At 31.8% G+C, this 18,877-nt stretch overlaps 1 protein-coding gene across 2 annotated transcripts in view; it reads right to left on the minus strand.

The window, feature by feature from the left end:
- Positions 1-1,214: 1,214 nt before the first annotated feature.
- LOC114328719 (uncharacterized) overlaps positions 1,215-18,877 on the minus strand; it is a 144,471-nt gene continuing 126,808 nt past the window's right edge. For both annotated transcript variants that reach the window (XM_050651437.1, XM_028277662.2), the window contains one exon: positions 1,215-12,384. In XM_050651437.1, the coding sequence (XP_050507394.1) occupies positions 12,058-12,384 (327 nt within the window). In that variant the 3' untranslated portion in view covers positions 1,215-12,057. The remainder of the gene's footprint in view (positions 12,385-18,877) is intronic.

An 18,877-nucleotide genomic window follows, 5' to 3' on the forward strand; every position in this document is an offset into this window, starting at 1 on the left:
AGTCAACCTTCTTTCCTTTCCTTCAAAAACTGTATCAAACTCCCATCTCAACAAACTGGTATATATTATTACAACGACATACGATAAATGTCATTAGAATATAAATATTTTTCCTTTATTCCCCGACGACGAGGTGGCCAAATACCCAAGTAGGTGGAGACCAATAAACTAAAGAATAAGAAGAATATACGTAAATACAACCATAAACGGAACCACAAAGTTAAACTCTGTGACGTTACGGGTCGTTTGAACTATTTTAAGATAAAGAAGACTTTAAATTTGTACTTCTAACGGCCGGTTTCACAAAGTAAAGTTAACTTGTGGTTAAGAGATAACCAGAAGTTACGTCAAAATATGCGTTTTAGTGTCAGGTCAACGGCGAAGTATGGTTAACTCACAGAATTTTTAACCAGAAGTTGGAGTGGGTTACCCTTAAGGGTCGTTTAAACACAGCGATAAATCAAACAACTTATCAAGGTCCATCGAGTTGTTGCAACTTATCATTGTGTGTAAACGGTGCATCGCACAACTTATCAAAGTTGGAGTTGGGTTGAAGGTGGTATCGCATTGAATCGCAGCGTCTAAACAGCGTTTCAACTTGTCATCACAACTAGTTGCTGTGACTTATCGTTGTGTTTAAACGACGCTTTATGAGTATACCCAGAAGGTCAACAATTATGAAACTGAAACGCATATTTTGGGGTAATTTTGAGGTTATCTCTTAACCACAAGTTAACTTTACTTTGTGAAACCGGCCGTAAGTTATTATGAGTTTTTGAAGCGTGAAATTTTGGAAATCTCATTTTTATACAAAACTAAACATTATTATGTAATAAAAATAAATGTGCAAGTTCCCTATTGGGAATATTAAGGAATTGATCAACCCATCTTTAACGCTCTTGAAATTTGACAGTTTTTGACACTTTTGCTAGATAACATCTATGTTTTGTGTCGAACAGTGGGCTAAATTCCTTGAATTCCAGTGGCCTTGACGGATACTTCTATTGCTAGGTTGGATGGGGTAGTTGACAGGGCATCGCCTTGTCTCACTCCTGTTTCTAATTTAATAGTGTTTGTGTTACCTCCTTTTGTTGTTATTTTAGCACGGGATCCATCCACAGCCATTTAAACCATTTATTTCTATATTTTGAAGGTATGTACCTATACCTGGAAGCAATTTTAGTAAAAAAATGTATACGTTTCGAAACAGTATGAGTTGAAATAAAGTAACAGGTTTTATTTAATTTATTATATATTTACAATATAAATAATAATATAATAAGTGATATGTGATATCCTTACTAACAATAATATATACAAAATGGGCAACACGATTTTCTGGTCTAGTGTACATTTAGCTATTGTACATTAGACATCACGTAAATTATCTTATCATCTAATCAGTTAAAAAGCATAAGTATAACACTTTCATAAGTAATACATGCATATTTTTAAAAAACATTTTAATCTTATATAAGATGTAGTAAGACAATAAAATAGAATACCTTCAATATATCATATGTAGAACACGAAAAGTACACCTAATTTCTTAAAGCCAATACTTTTCAAAAACTGAAAAACATTTGCTTATAATTAAAAAAGATGATTTTTTTTTATATCAGATAAGGCTGTCCCAAATATTCTCGATGGAATTTAAATCGGGATTGTAGGCTGGCCATACTATAGAGTCATTATATCAACTGCATTTAAGTATTCTCTAACAATGCGGGCAGTATGATTACGTGCCTTTGAGGCGCTCAGAGCAACAGTGGCGTAACCCCAAAAACGAAGTTTTGAGATAAATGCAATCGTTGCATTCGTATTTACATTGTGCTTATTTTGCCAAATATAGAGGTAGGTTGTGTAGACCCTCGTTAATCCGAAGATTTAATGTTGCTGTATTTATTGATATAATAACCTAAAAATGCTCAATTTGTGGCTTAGGCCATTTTTGCTCTGAGCGCCTCATTTTAGATATCAGGTTTTCTCCAATAAATGGGGCAAATGGAATAACATAATCTTGCAGTATCTCATTTATGTGCTTATCAGCACCCCTAATGACAACGTACAATTCTGTAGGCCTTCTGAAGATGTACCAGCCCATACCATACCTGAACCACCTTGAAAACTTACTCTAGGGTTAAAGGTGCACTTGGTATATCGTTCACCATCTCTTCTCCAGACTCTTCTAAGCAAACGTAGACAAAATCTGGATTCATGGGAAACAATACATTTTTCATAGCTATCTCACAAATTAACTTCATTTAACTGTCTTGTAATGGTTAGTCCACCAACATTTACGATTCTGACATGATGAAGACTATTTCTAACATCTAGCAGTTGCATGACAGTTTGGTAGTACTGAAGATGCTATAAAACGGTCGTCCCGATGAGAAGTTCTTCTCTGAGGATATATTTCTGTCTCTATAAAACGTGTAAAAACACGTTGTACACTATGTGTGAAATCTGTTAGCTACGTTATCTTGACTTCTTCTCTCCTGAATGGGAGTAACAATAAATGCAAAAATTTCTGCACTCAAAGACATACTGAAATTGCCAATAATTGATACAGATACAATCACGATAATATTAAACACTTTTGACATCACTAAACATAAATGGTACAAACAATAGAACGTACGTAGCCTCCTTGTAACATTAAAGTAAGGGAAAGACGACAACTTTAATATGGTTGAGATTTTCTAACAATATCTGGAAAATTTCAATTTACAAGAGATTTCAAAAACTATCTTTAGTAATTTCTGGTAAATCGTGTTAAAGGCTTCTCAAATTTGAAAAAAAAAAACAGAAAAAAAGAACAGGTCAATCGTCAGAAATTATCAGGGTGCCGTGTTTCGAGCCGGTGAGTGTAAGAATCAGCTATATTCCGAATGGTTAATTGGAAAACTAGCCATAGGAAACTCAATGCAAAATTCAAAAACATCAAAAGACATCAGAAACTATTTGTAGAGGAATGAAATCTGTATTGAAAACTACTGTTAAAATTGTTCTACGAATTACACATATTCCAAAATTTTGTAAAAATGTAATTCATTTTTCAGAGTATCACGCCAACGTTAGGCCACACACAGTGCAATAATGTGTATAATGGTTGCGGGCGGTCACAATTAATTATATTAACCATATTTAAACTGTCAGTATTTTTATATTATCATTTATTGTTTAAAAAACAATAAAGTTAATAAGATACCCTCAGTTGAGGAGAAAGTATTAATAATAAAGATGTTTTATTCAGTCAATAGTGTGCGCACTGTCAGTTAAACATTAACGTGTGGCCTAACGTTTACATACATACTTACTGTGGCAAATGTGTTATATTTTTCAAAATTTTGGAATGTGTTTAAATCGTAAACCATTTTAACTTTTTTTTAATACAGATTTCAATCCTCTACAAATATGTTCTCATGACTTTTGATGTAAAATATTTAGGGAAGAAGTAATTCAACAGTTTAGAATTTTACATTGAATTTCCTATGGCCCGTTTGATGATTCACCACCCAGTATAGCACTAACGCGTGTTTTTATCGTCGAGACAGTTGAAGACATAAGTGGATAAAGGTCATATGTCACAAAATAATGTTTTTGAGTAATGAGCATTTTAGTGTCCTTTGTTCCAAGTTAATTATTTGTTTTATAAATTTGCATTGCTATACTTTTTTAAACAGGTATCTAAAGGTACTTTTTTACGCTTTAAATTAAATTTAAAAAAAATACCTAAAGTCAAATATTTCAAATTTTATGGACATATTACCTTTAACCAAATAGTAAGTATTAGAAAATTCTCCATATTTACAAATTTGACGTGGATAAAGGTATGATGTCCAAACGCAATGTTGGACATAATACCTTTATCCACCACATTTCGGAAATCATTGTGTGACATATTGCTTTAATACCTTCCTGTTATTTTTATTTTGCTAAAAATAGGTAATTTTTAAATTTTAACAGGTTAAACAGCACATTACAAGAACAAAAAGCTAATATAACAATGTTCTCAAAAAATGTGACATATGACCTTTATCCACTTATCTCTTCAGTTATTTCAGGGGAGGTGATCATTTGCTGGGAAATCGTGCAAGTCATAGTCTGTTTAGAATGGCGAAGGAAATAATATTATTGTCTTTTATTCTATATTAATCATTTTTACTCTCCCTCCGCCACCTACAATTGTTTAATAACCTTAGTATTTACTTGCTGAAAGCACAGTAATGTTGAACCATAATCACAACAAACTTTTCTTTAATTTTACATTATTTTTACAAATATGGAACTTCTAATGTATTGATCAGTTGATTTTACATAGTCTATAAATTTGTTATCATTAAAAGAATGTACTTGTATCAAGATGTTATGAGAAAGGAATTTTACTCCGTTTTTAACTACACCTCCCCCATCCACAATTTTTTAATAATAACCTTAGTATTTACTTGCTGAAAGCACAGTAATGTTGAACCATAATCACAACAAACTTTTCTTGTATTTTTATATTATTTTTACAAAAATGGTTCTAACAGATTGATAATTGATTTTACATAGTCTATTTTATAATCATTAAAAGATTGTACTTTTATCAAGATTGATATGAGAAAGGAATTTTACTCCGCTCACTGATTTTTATTGTGTGGATTGGTTTAGTATCGAAAAACGCACTAAGAGTCAATGTAATGGCAGGGCATGCTCAATTTGATGCTGTAGTAGAACATTGTTAATTTATTAATGACCAAATTAAACGTATGGTAGACGGAATAATAAAAAATGATGCCCGAAGGCCAACTTTGCCCTCACGCTGTGGTGCGGCGGCAACAATAATTGGAATGCTTACCATGAAGATTTAAGTCTATAACGGACAAGAGAGTTACCACTACAGGAACATTCCTCAGATCACTCCACAAAGTTCTAGGGCTGGCCTCTGACCAAGATTTGACGAAGTATACGAACTTTATTTCGGGATAGTGGATCGCGTAGTCTCACTTCTTCTCCCTTGCCTTAGAAGTAGACCTTCTCCCAGTGTGCCATGTTCTGGCGGTAATGATCATCAATTCTGTAGCTTCTTGTAGGACAACAATAGGACATGATTTAATAAACAAAGCAGGAAAATGGCTCAGAGGCTATCACTTAGATTTTAAGATAATACCTTCCAAGATAAAGATAAATTACTAAAAATAAAGGCCTCTACTTCTTTCTTCCATGTCTTTCTATTATAGACAGTTTGTATCCATTTTACGCCAGTGTGTTTTTAGATTATAATTTGAACTCTCTTTCGTGTTTGTTTGCGGATCCACAGTCTCCACTGAATAAGTATATTATTCTTCCTCGCAACATTTAATTTACGAGTTATATTTTGTCGACGTCTGATATAAAAACTAGCAAGATACCTATACCAGTCAAACAATCTTTGTTTTAATTTAACGGGGAGACTTGAGTATTTACGCGTTTGAACTCAGAACGTACTTTATGAACCCAGTTTGGTAAAAGCTGTCCCATCTCTTGTGTCCAATGTAGTCCAGGGTAATAAGGTTTTTTTCATGACACTTGAACAGCCAGGGTACTGAACAGGGTACTTTTTTCGACAGGTAATACCTATAAGAGCAAATTGTAACTATACCCTATTCCACGAACATACGCCTGTTTTGGATTACTTCGACAACGAATATTTTACTGTGCAAAATAAGAAGAACGAAAGTAAATTGCAAATTATATTGTTGTTTATTGGAATAATTATTAGCGCCATTTACTTTCGTACTTCTTATGTTGCACAGTAAAATATTCGTTGTCGAAGTAATCTAAAACAGGCGTATGTTCGTGGAATGGCCCATATTTCCTGCGTAGGATCTGGCGGCCATTTTTATTTATAAACAATTAAGTGTCAAAAAATGGCATTTTTCACTTTATTTTTCAAATCAATGGGAAACCGGGAAACTTATGGCTTTTTTAGTACAAATATCTTCGAGATTATGCAAAAACCTTTAAAATGACGTATCACAAAGTTTGATATACTCTTTTATTGTTAATATAATTGCGAAAAAAGATCGGAATTGAAAAAAAAATAATTTTCGCCATAACTGTTGTAAAAATTAGTGTACAGCTTTGAAATTTTTCTCAAATAAGGGTTATGTGGTGATTAATATGTGATAAAAATTTCAAAGCGATAATTCAATTCTTTAAATTTTATTCAAATTGTTTATCCAAGAGAGCATTTTTTTTGCAATAACATAAGTCAGAAAAAAATGACGTTAGAATCATTCCACAGGTGTCAAATGAAAGAGCATGAGTTATATTTTCAACTTGGTTTAAAAAAAGTGATTAAAAAATGCATTTATTAGTAATAAATAATTATGCAAAAGTATCGTAAATCTTTCCTTATAAATTTTATATTTTGATAATATCAGAAATTATACATATTTATTACAATTTTTTATCAATTATGATATAGATAACATTACTTGGTAGTTGTGCACTTAAAACAGGGTAAAAAAGTTAATTTTTTTGGAAAAAGTTATTCAAAAAGTTAATAAAGAAAAATTGACGATCCTTTTGCATAATTATTTATTACTAATAAATGCATTTTTTATTCACTTTTCTAAACCATGTTGAAAATGTAGCTCATGCTCTTTCATTTGACACCGGTGGAATGGTTCTAAGGTCATTTTTTTCTGACTTATGTTATTGCAAAAAAATGGTCTCTGGGATAAACAATTTGAATAAAATTTAAACAATTAAATGAATTGCTTTGAAATTTTTATCACATATTAAGCACCAAAGAACCCTCATTTGACAAAAATTTCAAAGCTGTACACTAATTTTTACAACAGTTATTGAGAAAATATTTTTTTGCAATTCCTAAATTTTTTCGCAATTATATTAACAATAAATGAGTATATCAAACTTTGTAATACGTCATTTTAAAGATTTTTCCATAATCTCGAATATATTTGTACTAAAAAATTCATAAGATTCACTGTTTTTCGTTGATTTGAAAAAAAAAAGGGAAAATGCCATTTTTTGACAGTTAATTGTTTATAAATAAAAATGGCCGCCAGATCCTACGCAGGAAATAGTTATAATTTGTTCCTATAGGTATTACCTATCGAAAAAACGCTTCAGTACCCTGGCTGCTGAAGTGTCACGAACAGGGTATATTTTTGTCTTATTACCCTGGCCTAATGTAGAAAATATTAAGATACCTTTTCCGTAACACCTTCTTTGTACATTTTCTAAAGAACCGAATTTAAATTTAATACTTGGATGCACGATTTACCTAATTCTAATAGTATCCTAGTCTCGCTAATATTCACCTATATCGAGGATAATTTTGTATATTCCGTTATCTGCATTAACCGTAACATACCTAGTAGAATTTTTGTAAACGTATTCGAAAAAACTTGAATGCTTGAAGTCGATTCTCGAATTAATCAGGGCTTTAAAAAGAGAAAAGAAATTTTTCCAAAGTCGTAATTTTTCTGCTTATCTACCCAAGTATATAACTGTTTAGCGTGGTTCTTTTATAAATAGTTGTTTTATTTTATAAATTTATTATTATATCTGGCTTAACAAGTACTTTGTAACATTTTTGGTTCGTTCAGTTATTGACCAGGATAATAGTAACCAACCTCCTTCTTATCCCTAACGGCCGGTTTCACAAAGTAAAGTTAGCTTGTGGTTAAGAGATAACCAGAGGTTCCCTTCCCCCATTATAATAATAATATATTGGGGTAACCTCTGTTTTACTTTGTGAAACCGGCAGTAACTGAGGTAACCTATTTTAGGCAACCATACATACACTAAAAACCACTTTTGTCAATTGTTTAGTAAATTGTTAACGTTGGTAAGCAGTACTACGAAAACTGGTAATCGAAAACTCACCTAGTCTTGTTAGAGATTAGAGTTCTAAATATTTAAATAAATTTAACAGTTAACTGATGGGGCAATAATTTTACATGTTTTACCTGTCTCCTATTTTGCGTAGCAAGATCATTTCGGTAGTTGTGAAAGTTCTTTGAAAGTTCTACTCATTTATACTTAAATCACGATCAAGATGCACTAGAAATAAATAAACTAAGACACGTTAAATGCTACGAGGAGCACTTTCGAATCATAATTGACAATGAATATAAATTGTAAATCCCAAATCATGATATATAAAGGTTATACATTACAAATCATGATTCGGAAGTGTTCCTAGTAACATTCAAAGTGTCTTGGTTTGCTTATTTCTGGTGCATCTTGGTTGTGATTTTAGTAGAGATACTTTATAAGCCATATTATATATCGTCACCCTCTTCTAAATATGAGCTCCCCTCCATTATAACATTTTACGCGTTAGTTTGTCTTCATCAGGACTTTTCTGTTCCTTATCTAGATTAACTTTAAAAACATTTTCGGGTATCTTTATGGACTATATTTTAATTTTTTCTCTACAGTATGGTTAAAACTAAGATGTACAGCAGTCGTCATCATCTTTGGTTGGACAATTCTTTGTGGATATACTGACTTGTCCCGAAATTAGTGGTCATTCTTTTGGGTTTCTAGCGACCTGTTGTCATTTGATTTTTAATATCAGAAAGTTGGCATTTTATCACCTAATTCGAGATCCTCCTGCGCTTCTTCTTCCTACAGGTGTTCCTGTAGTTAGTTTTTTTAGAAATTGTATTGTCTGATATTCAATAACATGCAACAAAATTTTGGAAATGTTACGACGTCTGGTTCATTAAATATTTCGTATATAAAAGTAATATGAAGGTAATCCACAGAATTGGAAAAGAGCGAAAAATCGTGATCGCAAAGAAATAAAGGAAACTTGAATATCTATTTAGCACCATACCATCAATTTCAGTTGATTATCCAGAGAAAAATAGACAGCAAACAAGAGCCGGGAGGAAAACGACACTCTTGGCTTATAAATCTGTGGAAGCGGTTCATCGGCCGAACTATTAACATCGGTTGAACTCTTCAGAAATGCCGTAACCCTGATCGGAATTGCTATGTTAATAGACAAGATTCGTAACGAATAAGACACCTAAAGAAGAAGAAGGCCCAGATTTCTAAAAACATACGTCCTTATACTTCGAGTCATATTCGCAGGTAAAGTACAAGGCAAAAGATCAGTAGGCAGATGTCAGAACTCGTGGCTGAATAACCTGAGGGATGGTTGGACCTCTTATCTGCAGAAATCTTTCGTGCACAAGTTTTCAAAGCTACAATTGGTATTTGGAACGCGAATCTTCGAAAGGAGACGGCGCAATAAGAAGAAGAAACTTACTTACAAAACTAACCAGTGGCAAAACTAGTATGGGATTGATAGGGCAGCAAATGAGGGTGTTTGGCTCCGAATTCCATCCTACTACATCGATTTACTTGATATTTTCACAGTAAGTAGGGAATAGCTCAGGAAAAAAAGTCTAACCTATGCCGACGTGCGCTTTTATCTTGGGGGTGGTTCCGACCCGTTCTCGGGGGTGAAAAATGTTTTGGTTAAAATAGCCACGAAAGAGGCTAGAGAACCTAATTTTAAGCAAAAACTGTTCTATCATTATTTTTTGAAAACTCAATACTTTTTGAGTTATTCGTGGTTGAAAATTAGCTATTTTCATTGAAAAATGACACCTTTTCGGACGGATTTTTGCGGATACCTTAAAAACTATGCATCTTACAAAAAAACTATATAAATATTTCTCTAGGTTATAAAAAAACAAAGAGATTCGTCCCTTCATCAATCTTCTACTTAAAATACAAAGAGGGATATGGTAGGTAAGAAATGTTTGTTTTTTTGCTGCATGCTCAAATCAGTGTATTCAACTTGAAATAACAGAGAAACGGTCGATTTTAGGTGTATAATGATACAAATAACTTTTGTACGGCTTGAAAAGACCTTTAAAATGAGCAATACTAAATGTCGATTACATACAAACTAAGCGAGATATACTGCAAAAAAGTTGATGACTAATGTATTTTAAGAAGAAATGAGAAGTATATTTAACACCTCATCCATCAGAATTTAAATACATCGTTTTTCTTCTATAATACTTTTTATTATAGTGTTATTTCTATGTTCGACAAGTTCGACTGGTTTAAAATGAATAGTTTTTGAAAAAAATAAGATCAAATTATAGAGCGCATTTTTAAATTTTCTTAAAAATCTTCTGTTTCTCCATGTAACTCAAAAATGATGAGAGATACGAAAAAAAGATACCACACAAAAATGTAGGGTTTTTCAGTTAAAAACTTCCTTTTTATTTTTTATTACTGTACCTCTTATCATTTTCAAGTTACATGGCGAAAAAGGAAGATTTTTAAGAAAATTTAAAAATGCGCTCTATAATTTGATCTATTTTTTTTTTTCAAAAAACCATTCACTTTAAACACGTCTTACTATTTGAACATATATATAACACTATAATAAGAGGTATTGTAGAAGAAAAACGATGCATTTACATTTTGTTGGATGGGGCGTTACAATTACTTCTCATTTTTTCTTAAAACACATTAGTTATCAATTTTGTTTTCAGCATATCTCGCTTAGTTTTAATGTAATGGGCCTTTAACATAGCTCACTTTAAACGCCTTTTCAAGCACTACAAAAGGTAATGAGTAATGTACATTATACACCTAAAATCGACCGTTTCTCTGTTATTTCAAGTTGAATACACCAATTTGGGAATGTACCAAAAAACAAACTATTTTCACCTACGATAATAAATATCTCTTTTTAAACGCTTTTATTTAGTTCAATAGTTTGCGTCAAATCTTTAGACGTTAATTTGGCTGCCTTTTCTTTAATGCAAATGAATGAAAATTTGCAGACACATGCATTCGCGGGAACAATACACGAATAGTCAATAAATTTTTTTTTCATGTTTATTGTTTAAATAAAAAAAAAGACGATTTTATTGGAAACGCTTAAATTCTCTTGTTTTTTAAAATGTAAAAACTTGAAACTTTTACGGATTGTATAGCTAATGATATGAATAATACGTAATTTCACTTTCTACGTTAATTGTTTACGTTATGCTTCATTAATAAACAATAAAGTTTTAAATTTTTTGCCGATTCCGACTACTTTTCATGTTAGTACATCATATGTTTTATACATTTCATATTTTAATAAACATGACGATATATTTTAATTTTTGAAAAGTGTAAGACTAAAAAGTAAAAAATAAAAAATATGAAAAAAAATTGTTTTTAAGAAACGCTTTTCTTTGGTTACGAGTGACTAAAATTAAAAATATTAAAAATATTATAAAAAAATCAACCAAAAACCAAAAAATAAAAAAAATTGAAAAATCTAACACATTCGTTAAAGAAAAGCGTGGGGCGAAAATCGTTTATTCGATGAACACGCGCCACGCTTTTCTTTGACGAATGTGTTAGATTTTTTCAATTTTTTTTTTATTTTTTGCTTTTTAGTTGATTTTTTTATAATATTTTTAATTTTAGTCACTCGTAACTAAAGAAAAGCGTTTCTTAAAAATTTTTTTTTTTCAAATTTTTTTATTGTATTATATAACTAGAAGATTTATGAAGGCAAGTGTCTCTTTGTTTTTTTATAACCTACAAAAATGTTTAATATAGGTTTTTTTAGTTAGATGCATAGTTTTTAAGGTATTCGCAAAAAACCGTTCGAAAAGGTATTACGTTTCAATGAAAATGGCCAATTTTCAACCACGAATAACTTAAAAAGTATTGAGTTTTCAAAAAAAAATTATAGAGCAGTTTTTGCTTAGAATTAGGTTCTCCCGCGAATTCAGTGGTAATTTTAACCAGAAAATTTTCCACCCCTCAGAAGGGGTGGGAACCACCCCTAAGATAAAAGCACACATCGGCATAGGGTAGACTTTGAATTAGGAGATAAGTAGAGGCTAGGCCCAAAATTTCATTAAAATCCATGCAGTAGGATAAAATTCGGAGGTAATATCCTATTCTTGCTCCCATTGACTGGCGTATGATAGGAAATCGAGTATACCTGGTCATCCTAGTCATGATGCAGTGTATTAAAGATTTTAATGTTTTAACAAAATATTTTTATTATGATGTGAACTATATATGATGGCTATGTGGTATATTACTAGAACTAAGTGTGCTTTTGCTTTTTGTTAGTTTAATTCTGTCTTTAATGCCAGCTAGTCTCGATGACGACGATACTCGATGCACTAACGGATGGATCTTTCTGGCCTGTTCAGCTTGCTTAAGTTTCTCGCTTTCCATGTGAACTACCGACTTTAGGTCATAGCAGAATTTATCATTGCAGACCATGGGACTTTGTAGAGCTGCCAACGGACTTTTCACCAACACCGAATCCTGCTGGTTGTTTTCCGGTGTGTCCAGGAAGAATTTCGGCACTGAACTTTGTCTAATTATTGGAACCTAAAAATTTAATAACATGTTAGGAATAAGTTCAAGTGTTAAAATAATAAAATCAAAAATGTACCCTACAGATAAACCAAACGGCGAGGGGCCTCTTTTCTTTATAAATTGAGACTAGCGTCAAAAACGAGAGCATTATACCGGGTGTCCACTTATATTTTTCCCCATTTTAACTGCCTATAACTTCTAAACGGCTCAAGATAGAAATATGCGGTTTTGGCTGAAATGTTTTATTTTAGTAAAAGTTTTGTCTGAATGGATTGAATTTTTTATATCGCTTTCAAATACGAAAAGAAAAATGGCGGATTTTTGAAAAAAAGTAGTTGACTTTTTTTTGTGGAACACCCAGTACATTTTTTTGTAAATTGAAAGAAAGGTCATTCACCTATCCAGCGATATAAAGTTTTTCAAAATCGGTTGTCAAATCACTGAGTAATTAATTTTTAAAATGAGAGGTGCAACTCTCTAACTAAGCAAATTGATATTATGTTATGTGATTTTCACATTGCATCTCTCATTTTAAAAATTAATTGCTCAGTCATTTGACAACCGATTTTGAAAATTTTTATATCGTTAGATAGATAAATGACCGTTTTTTCAAGTTTTTAGGTAAATGGCTATTTTTCATATCGCTTTTAAATAAAAAATGGCGGATTTTTGAAAAAAAAACGTTGTTGACTTTTTTTTATTAAAACACCCAGTATATTTTTTTTTAACTTCAAAAAATGGTCATTTACCAATCCAGCGATATAATTTCTTTTAAAATCGGTTGTCAAACAACTGAGCAATTAATTTTTAAAATGAGAGATGCAATGTGGAAACACATAACATAATATCAATTTGCTTAGCTATGTTATTTAGGTATGTGATATCCACGTTGCACCTCTCATTTTAAAAATTAATTACTCAGTGATTTGAGAACCGATTTTAAAAAACTTTATATCGCTGGATAGGTGAATGATCGTTCTTTCAATTTACAAAAAAATATACTGGGTGTTCCATTAAAAAAAAGTCAACAAAGTTTTTTTCAAAAATCCGCCATTTTTATTTTCGTAATTGAAAGCGATATAAAAAACTCAATCGATTCATACAAAACTTTTACTAAAATAAAACATTTCAGCGAAAACCTCATGTTTCTATCTTGAGCCGTTTAGAAGTTATAGGTGGTTAAAATGGGGGAAAATATAAGTGGACACCCGGTATAATAGTGTAGGAAACAGAGATTGAACCTCGCAAAATGGACACAAGTACTGTTTTATGTTTTTTATAATATCTTATTAAAATCTTATTTTTTATAATCTTATAATAAGGGGTGCTTATTATAAGACTAACTTTTTCTTAAAAAATTTCGCCCCGGAACCCCTTTTATCATCCCTTTAAAGGGGGTAATTTGTGGTTTTTGCGAAACGTAGCCCTTCCTGTACGTTTTGCAAAAAATTTACTTAATAGTAAAATGAAAAGGACTATATTTTCTACTATTTATTTCCCGACAGCATATGTCTATCACCCAGCGTTTAGCGAGGGTGGCGCCCCAAAGTTGACAAGTTTTTAAAAAAGATGTTTAAAAAAATTATGGTTTAAGGCAAGGGTGCTGCTTATCGCCAACACTATTTAAAATATACATCCAGAAAGCTCTGAAGCAATGGAGGAAAACAGTTGCTGGGATGGGAATAATGATTGAAGAAAACTGCTTAACAACTTTGTTTTTTACTGATGACCAAATAATTCTTGCCAACGATGAACATGATATGGATTATATGCTAAGAAAGTTACAGATCGAATATGAAAAATGGGGCCTATGTATGAACCTGGAGAAAACGGAATATTTGAGAATAGGAGAGGAAACCGAAGATCCTGAATTAGAGTTAAGAAATATAAGGAAATGTAAGGAATATAGATATTTAGGAAGCATAATATCAGAAGAAGGAACTACAAAAAGAGACATACAGCATAGGATACAGCAAGGAAGGAAAGCAACTCGAATTTAAATGGTCTACTATGGTCTAACAAGGTGAAGCTGAACACAAAGTTAACAATCTACAGAACAATTGTGGAACCTATTATAACTTATGGAGCAGAGTGTTCGCATCTCACAGGAAAGGAAAGAAAAAATATAGAAGTAGCGGAAATGGATTACTTACGTAGAGCATGCAGAGTATCTAGATTAGAACATGTACCAAATGAGAAAATAAGACGACGGGCAAAGAGTTTATATTCCACGGTTGACCATATAGAAACAAAGAAATTGCTATGGTATGGTCATGTTATGAGGATGTCAGAGGAAAGATGGCCAAAAAGAGCATTAAATTACACACTCATAAATAGAAGAAGAAGAGGAAGGCCTACAGAAACATGGAAGAAAGGCATATAACAGTCTATGGCAGATAGAGCTATTGACGAAAACGAATGGATGGATAGAAAACGATGGCGAGCGAAATGTGGGATGCGGAGGAGACCGTAGGAACCCCACTACTTATATATATAAAAAAAATATTTTTCCACCTACCTCTACCCAAAGTATACTTTTCCGGACCTGATTGTAGGGAGCAAAGTTGTACTGAAAAGTAAAAGTGACGTCATGGTATTTCATTCATGAAATATAGCTTATTGACGCCCTGTACAATATCTATTTTCTATTACGTGAGTATCTATACATTTTAACGTTTATTTAAAAACACTCTGTATTTTGCAGAATGGTAAAAAACAGTAAATTGTTATTCTGATTTAACAATGTTTACATTAATAATTTGACTTATATTTGACAGTTGACAGTTATATTGTACCTACTTGTTAGTTTTAGTTCTAATAAATTTTGTTGGTTAGTTACATTTAAATAAATTAAGTAAAAATGTAAAATTGACTTGTTATTTGAGGAATGTGGAAAAACCATATGTATAACATGGGAGTAAAGTGCCTTTTCCTCCCTTGAATGATTACTGCCCTCCGCTACGCGTCGGGCAGTAAACTTCATTCTCAGGAAGAAAAGTAGCACTTTCCTCCCTTGTTATACAAATAGCTATTCTTGGAATCCTTCACATATCATGCCCTTTATTAAAATGCTTCATATATCATTTTGTGCACGTTCTTATTACCTATGCATGGACATCAAAAGCAATTTCTTAATGCAACGTCTGTAGCCAAAAAAAAATAAAGCGGGGGTTGAAAAAAATTATTGAAGTTATACTGCTTTAGGCGCGATTCGGAGTAAATTTTTATTTTTCTGGGCGCATGCGCACACTGACAGTATGGTCACAGTATGTATGGTATTAGTCGTTATACGGGCTCTGATTGGGTGTTGAAAGGATCTGTCAATAATAGGGCTTTTCATCGATTGTCATTTGTTTCGAGCTTCTGTCATGTGTCACATAATATTAATATATCTACGTCATACGTCTTTGGTTTGTATTATTGTATATAGTATATAGTAATAACGTATGACGTAGATATATTAATATTATGTGACACATGACAGAAGCTCGAAACAAATGACCGTGAATGAAAAGCCCTATTGTTCAATATGGAGGTTATCGGTAAACAAAAATGTTGTATATTAGTTTTTATTGTTGTGAGGACAGAAATAAAATCAAATTTATAATAATTATAGTGACTTTTTAAATAGTTTTGAAAAGCCACAGATACGTAATTCTAAATGTTTCAGTTGTATTTCAATAAAAAATTATCTTCATACCTATTTGGAAAATGTAAAAAAAAAATAATGTACTTACCTATTAGTAGGCAATGCTTTAAACAAAATAATCTGATTACGGACAAACTTTTTACAATTTTTACTTTTTACAAATCTTCATCTAGTAAGTATATCGTTTCCTTACTCTATATTTTGTTGTATTTTAATTCGACAAAAATCAAACTAATAATTTGATTAAATTCATATAAATAAACAAAATGTCAAAAAGTTTATGGTGTAAACGTTCAGTTTGTGTATATTCCCACATGACGTATACGCGAAGGTGGCGCAGAGTAAAATCGCTTCGACTTTCATACGGCGGGATAGACGGGAATTGGGTTTCAAGCCCCAAGGAAGTTATTATTTTTTTATTTTTTTTATAGATTTTATGATTGTAAGTATATTATTATATAATTTTTTTCAGAAAATACGTATTTAATTAAAATTTTTGGCAACAATTATTGTTCAGAAATCATATGTGGCATTTTTCAATGTGTTTTATTCTTTTATTTTTGAAGATATTCTTCTTTAGCGGCGGTTCGATTGAGGGTAAAATTGTACATAAATCTGCGCGCCTGCGCACACAGACAGTATCTAGTTCCTTGCTAATCGTTCAAGATAGGTATGTATGTATCTGTATCCGTGCAGATAAGTCATTAAAAGAATATATTAGTGTTTTTAGTAAATGTATTATTTATTATAATTCTTGTGTTTTTGGATTTGTGTTTCTCTGTAGTAAAATAATAAAATATTATGTAGGCATAACATTCTTACACGCCGTGTTGTGTAATTATATCCGAAACTTACATGTCAATTGCAATGACCTCGCTAGAGTAGTTGGTAGGGCGTTAGGTCCGAGATTGGAACGACGCGGGTTAGAATCCTGGGCGATTCATATATTTTTTTTATTTTTGGTTGTTTTAATACATTTTTTTTGAAAGTGGTAGATAAGAAAGTTTGTTTAATTTTTAAATAAAATAAAAATAACCTGTTAAGTATATTTACTTCGTTGAAATTACCTATATTATAGAAGAATATCTTCTTACGTGCGTGCAAAGTACACACATTCTTTTTTTAATTTTTGGTATTGTTTTAATAAAAATTTTTGGAGAGTAGTAGAGAAACTGTTTAAAGTATATTGATTTCGTTGAAATCATATAATAGAAGTATAACTTCTTACGTGCGTACAAAGTACACACATTCTTTTTTTTTTGCTTTTTGTCCCATATGGACACATGGTCCATCAATAGGGTCTTTTTATAAATATAAATGATTATTGCAACATCTTTGCGAAAACTACCCCTATCCTTAAAAATAAACTGCAGAAACTACCCCCTATCCCTTGGAGAGCATGTTGTGACTATTTTCTGATTACCTATGCATTTAAAAAAAAACTTATACAAAATTAAAGACCACTTTTTTCTCTACAAATAAGATTCTATGCATTTTTTTCGTGCAAGCAACCGTGTATAAGCAACGGCACAGTGGCGTCGTAAAGCTCAGAAATGCTTTGGCAGGCTCCAGTTTTTGTTTTTTTTTTCGTCACCTATTCATTTTATGGATAACGTACTTATGGAAAATAAAAGAACACACTGTCTGCTACACATTATGACCTATGCATATTTTATTTTCTTTGCACCCTAAAGCCACAGTGGTGTCCCAAAATCAATTTTTGATTATTTTCTTTATTATTTCTCCTTTTTTGGGGTGGTTCCAGGGAAAATATGGGGTGAATTATACAAATTTGTAAATAACACTAGTACATGGATAATCGCTGAAAGTTTTTTTACTCTAACTAGGCGGTTCAGATGGTATAAAAAGGGGTTTTTCAAAATGTAACACCCTGTAATTAAAAAATTTGCAATTGCCCTTAAATGAAACTTATACAAAAAAATCAGCCACTTATTTGTGATTAATTGCCGCAGGGTTTCTTCTGAATTTTCATTACAGTTAGGGAAAAAATTTTTTTTAAAAACATCTTTTTTAAAAATTTGTCTACTTTGGGGCGCCACCCCCGCTAAACGATGGTTGATAGACATATGCTGTCGGGAAATAAATAGTAGGAAATATTTCTTCATTTTACTATTAAGTAAATTTTTTGCAAAACGTACAGGAAGGGCTACGTTCCGCAAAAATCACAAATTACCCCCTTTAAATGGGTGAAAAGGGGAGTTTCGGGGCGAAATTTTTTAAGAAAAAGTTAGTTTCATAATAAGCACCCCTTGATATACCAGAAAAAAAAATAAAACCGGACTTGTGTCAATTTTGCGAGGTTCAACCTCTGTTTCATACACTATTACAAGGAATAACAAATAAACAAAGGATATGAAATGATACATGTTAAGAACTAAAAACCATATTGATGGACAACAAATATATATAATATAGCCTTTTGTTTGCCAATGATCAAATAATTTGAGCAGAAGACAAAGACGACATTGTGTAGATGATGGAAAAGGTAGTAGCAGAATATGGGAGCTGGGGTTTGGAAATTAATTCTGATAAAACGCAATACATGGTCATTGGAAACACCCAAGATGAGCTGGAGATAAATAACAACATAACAACTCTATAAAACAAACAAATGAATATAAAATACTTATGGGTAACTATAACAAAAACTTAATACAGGATTAAATAAAACATCAAATAAAGAATGAAAGACGACAATAAACTTTTCGGGAAAATAAACGGGCAACGTCAGAAAGAAGGAATCACAGATTGATTTCCAGCCTACGTCTATAAATTTTATAATAATTCCTCAGTGTGGTAGATTTTGGATTTTGATATATAGGGAAGTCAAGATGC

The sequence above is a fragment of the Diabrotica virgifera genome, chromosome 5 (genome assembly GCF_917563875.1).
Source record: "Diabrotica virgifera virgifera chromosome 5, PGI_DIABVI_V3a".
Lineage (NCBI taxonomy): Eukaryota > Metazoa > Arthropoda > Insecta > Coleoptera > Chrysomelidae > Diabrotica > Diabrotica virgifera.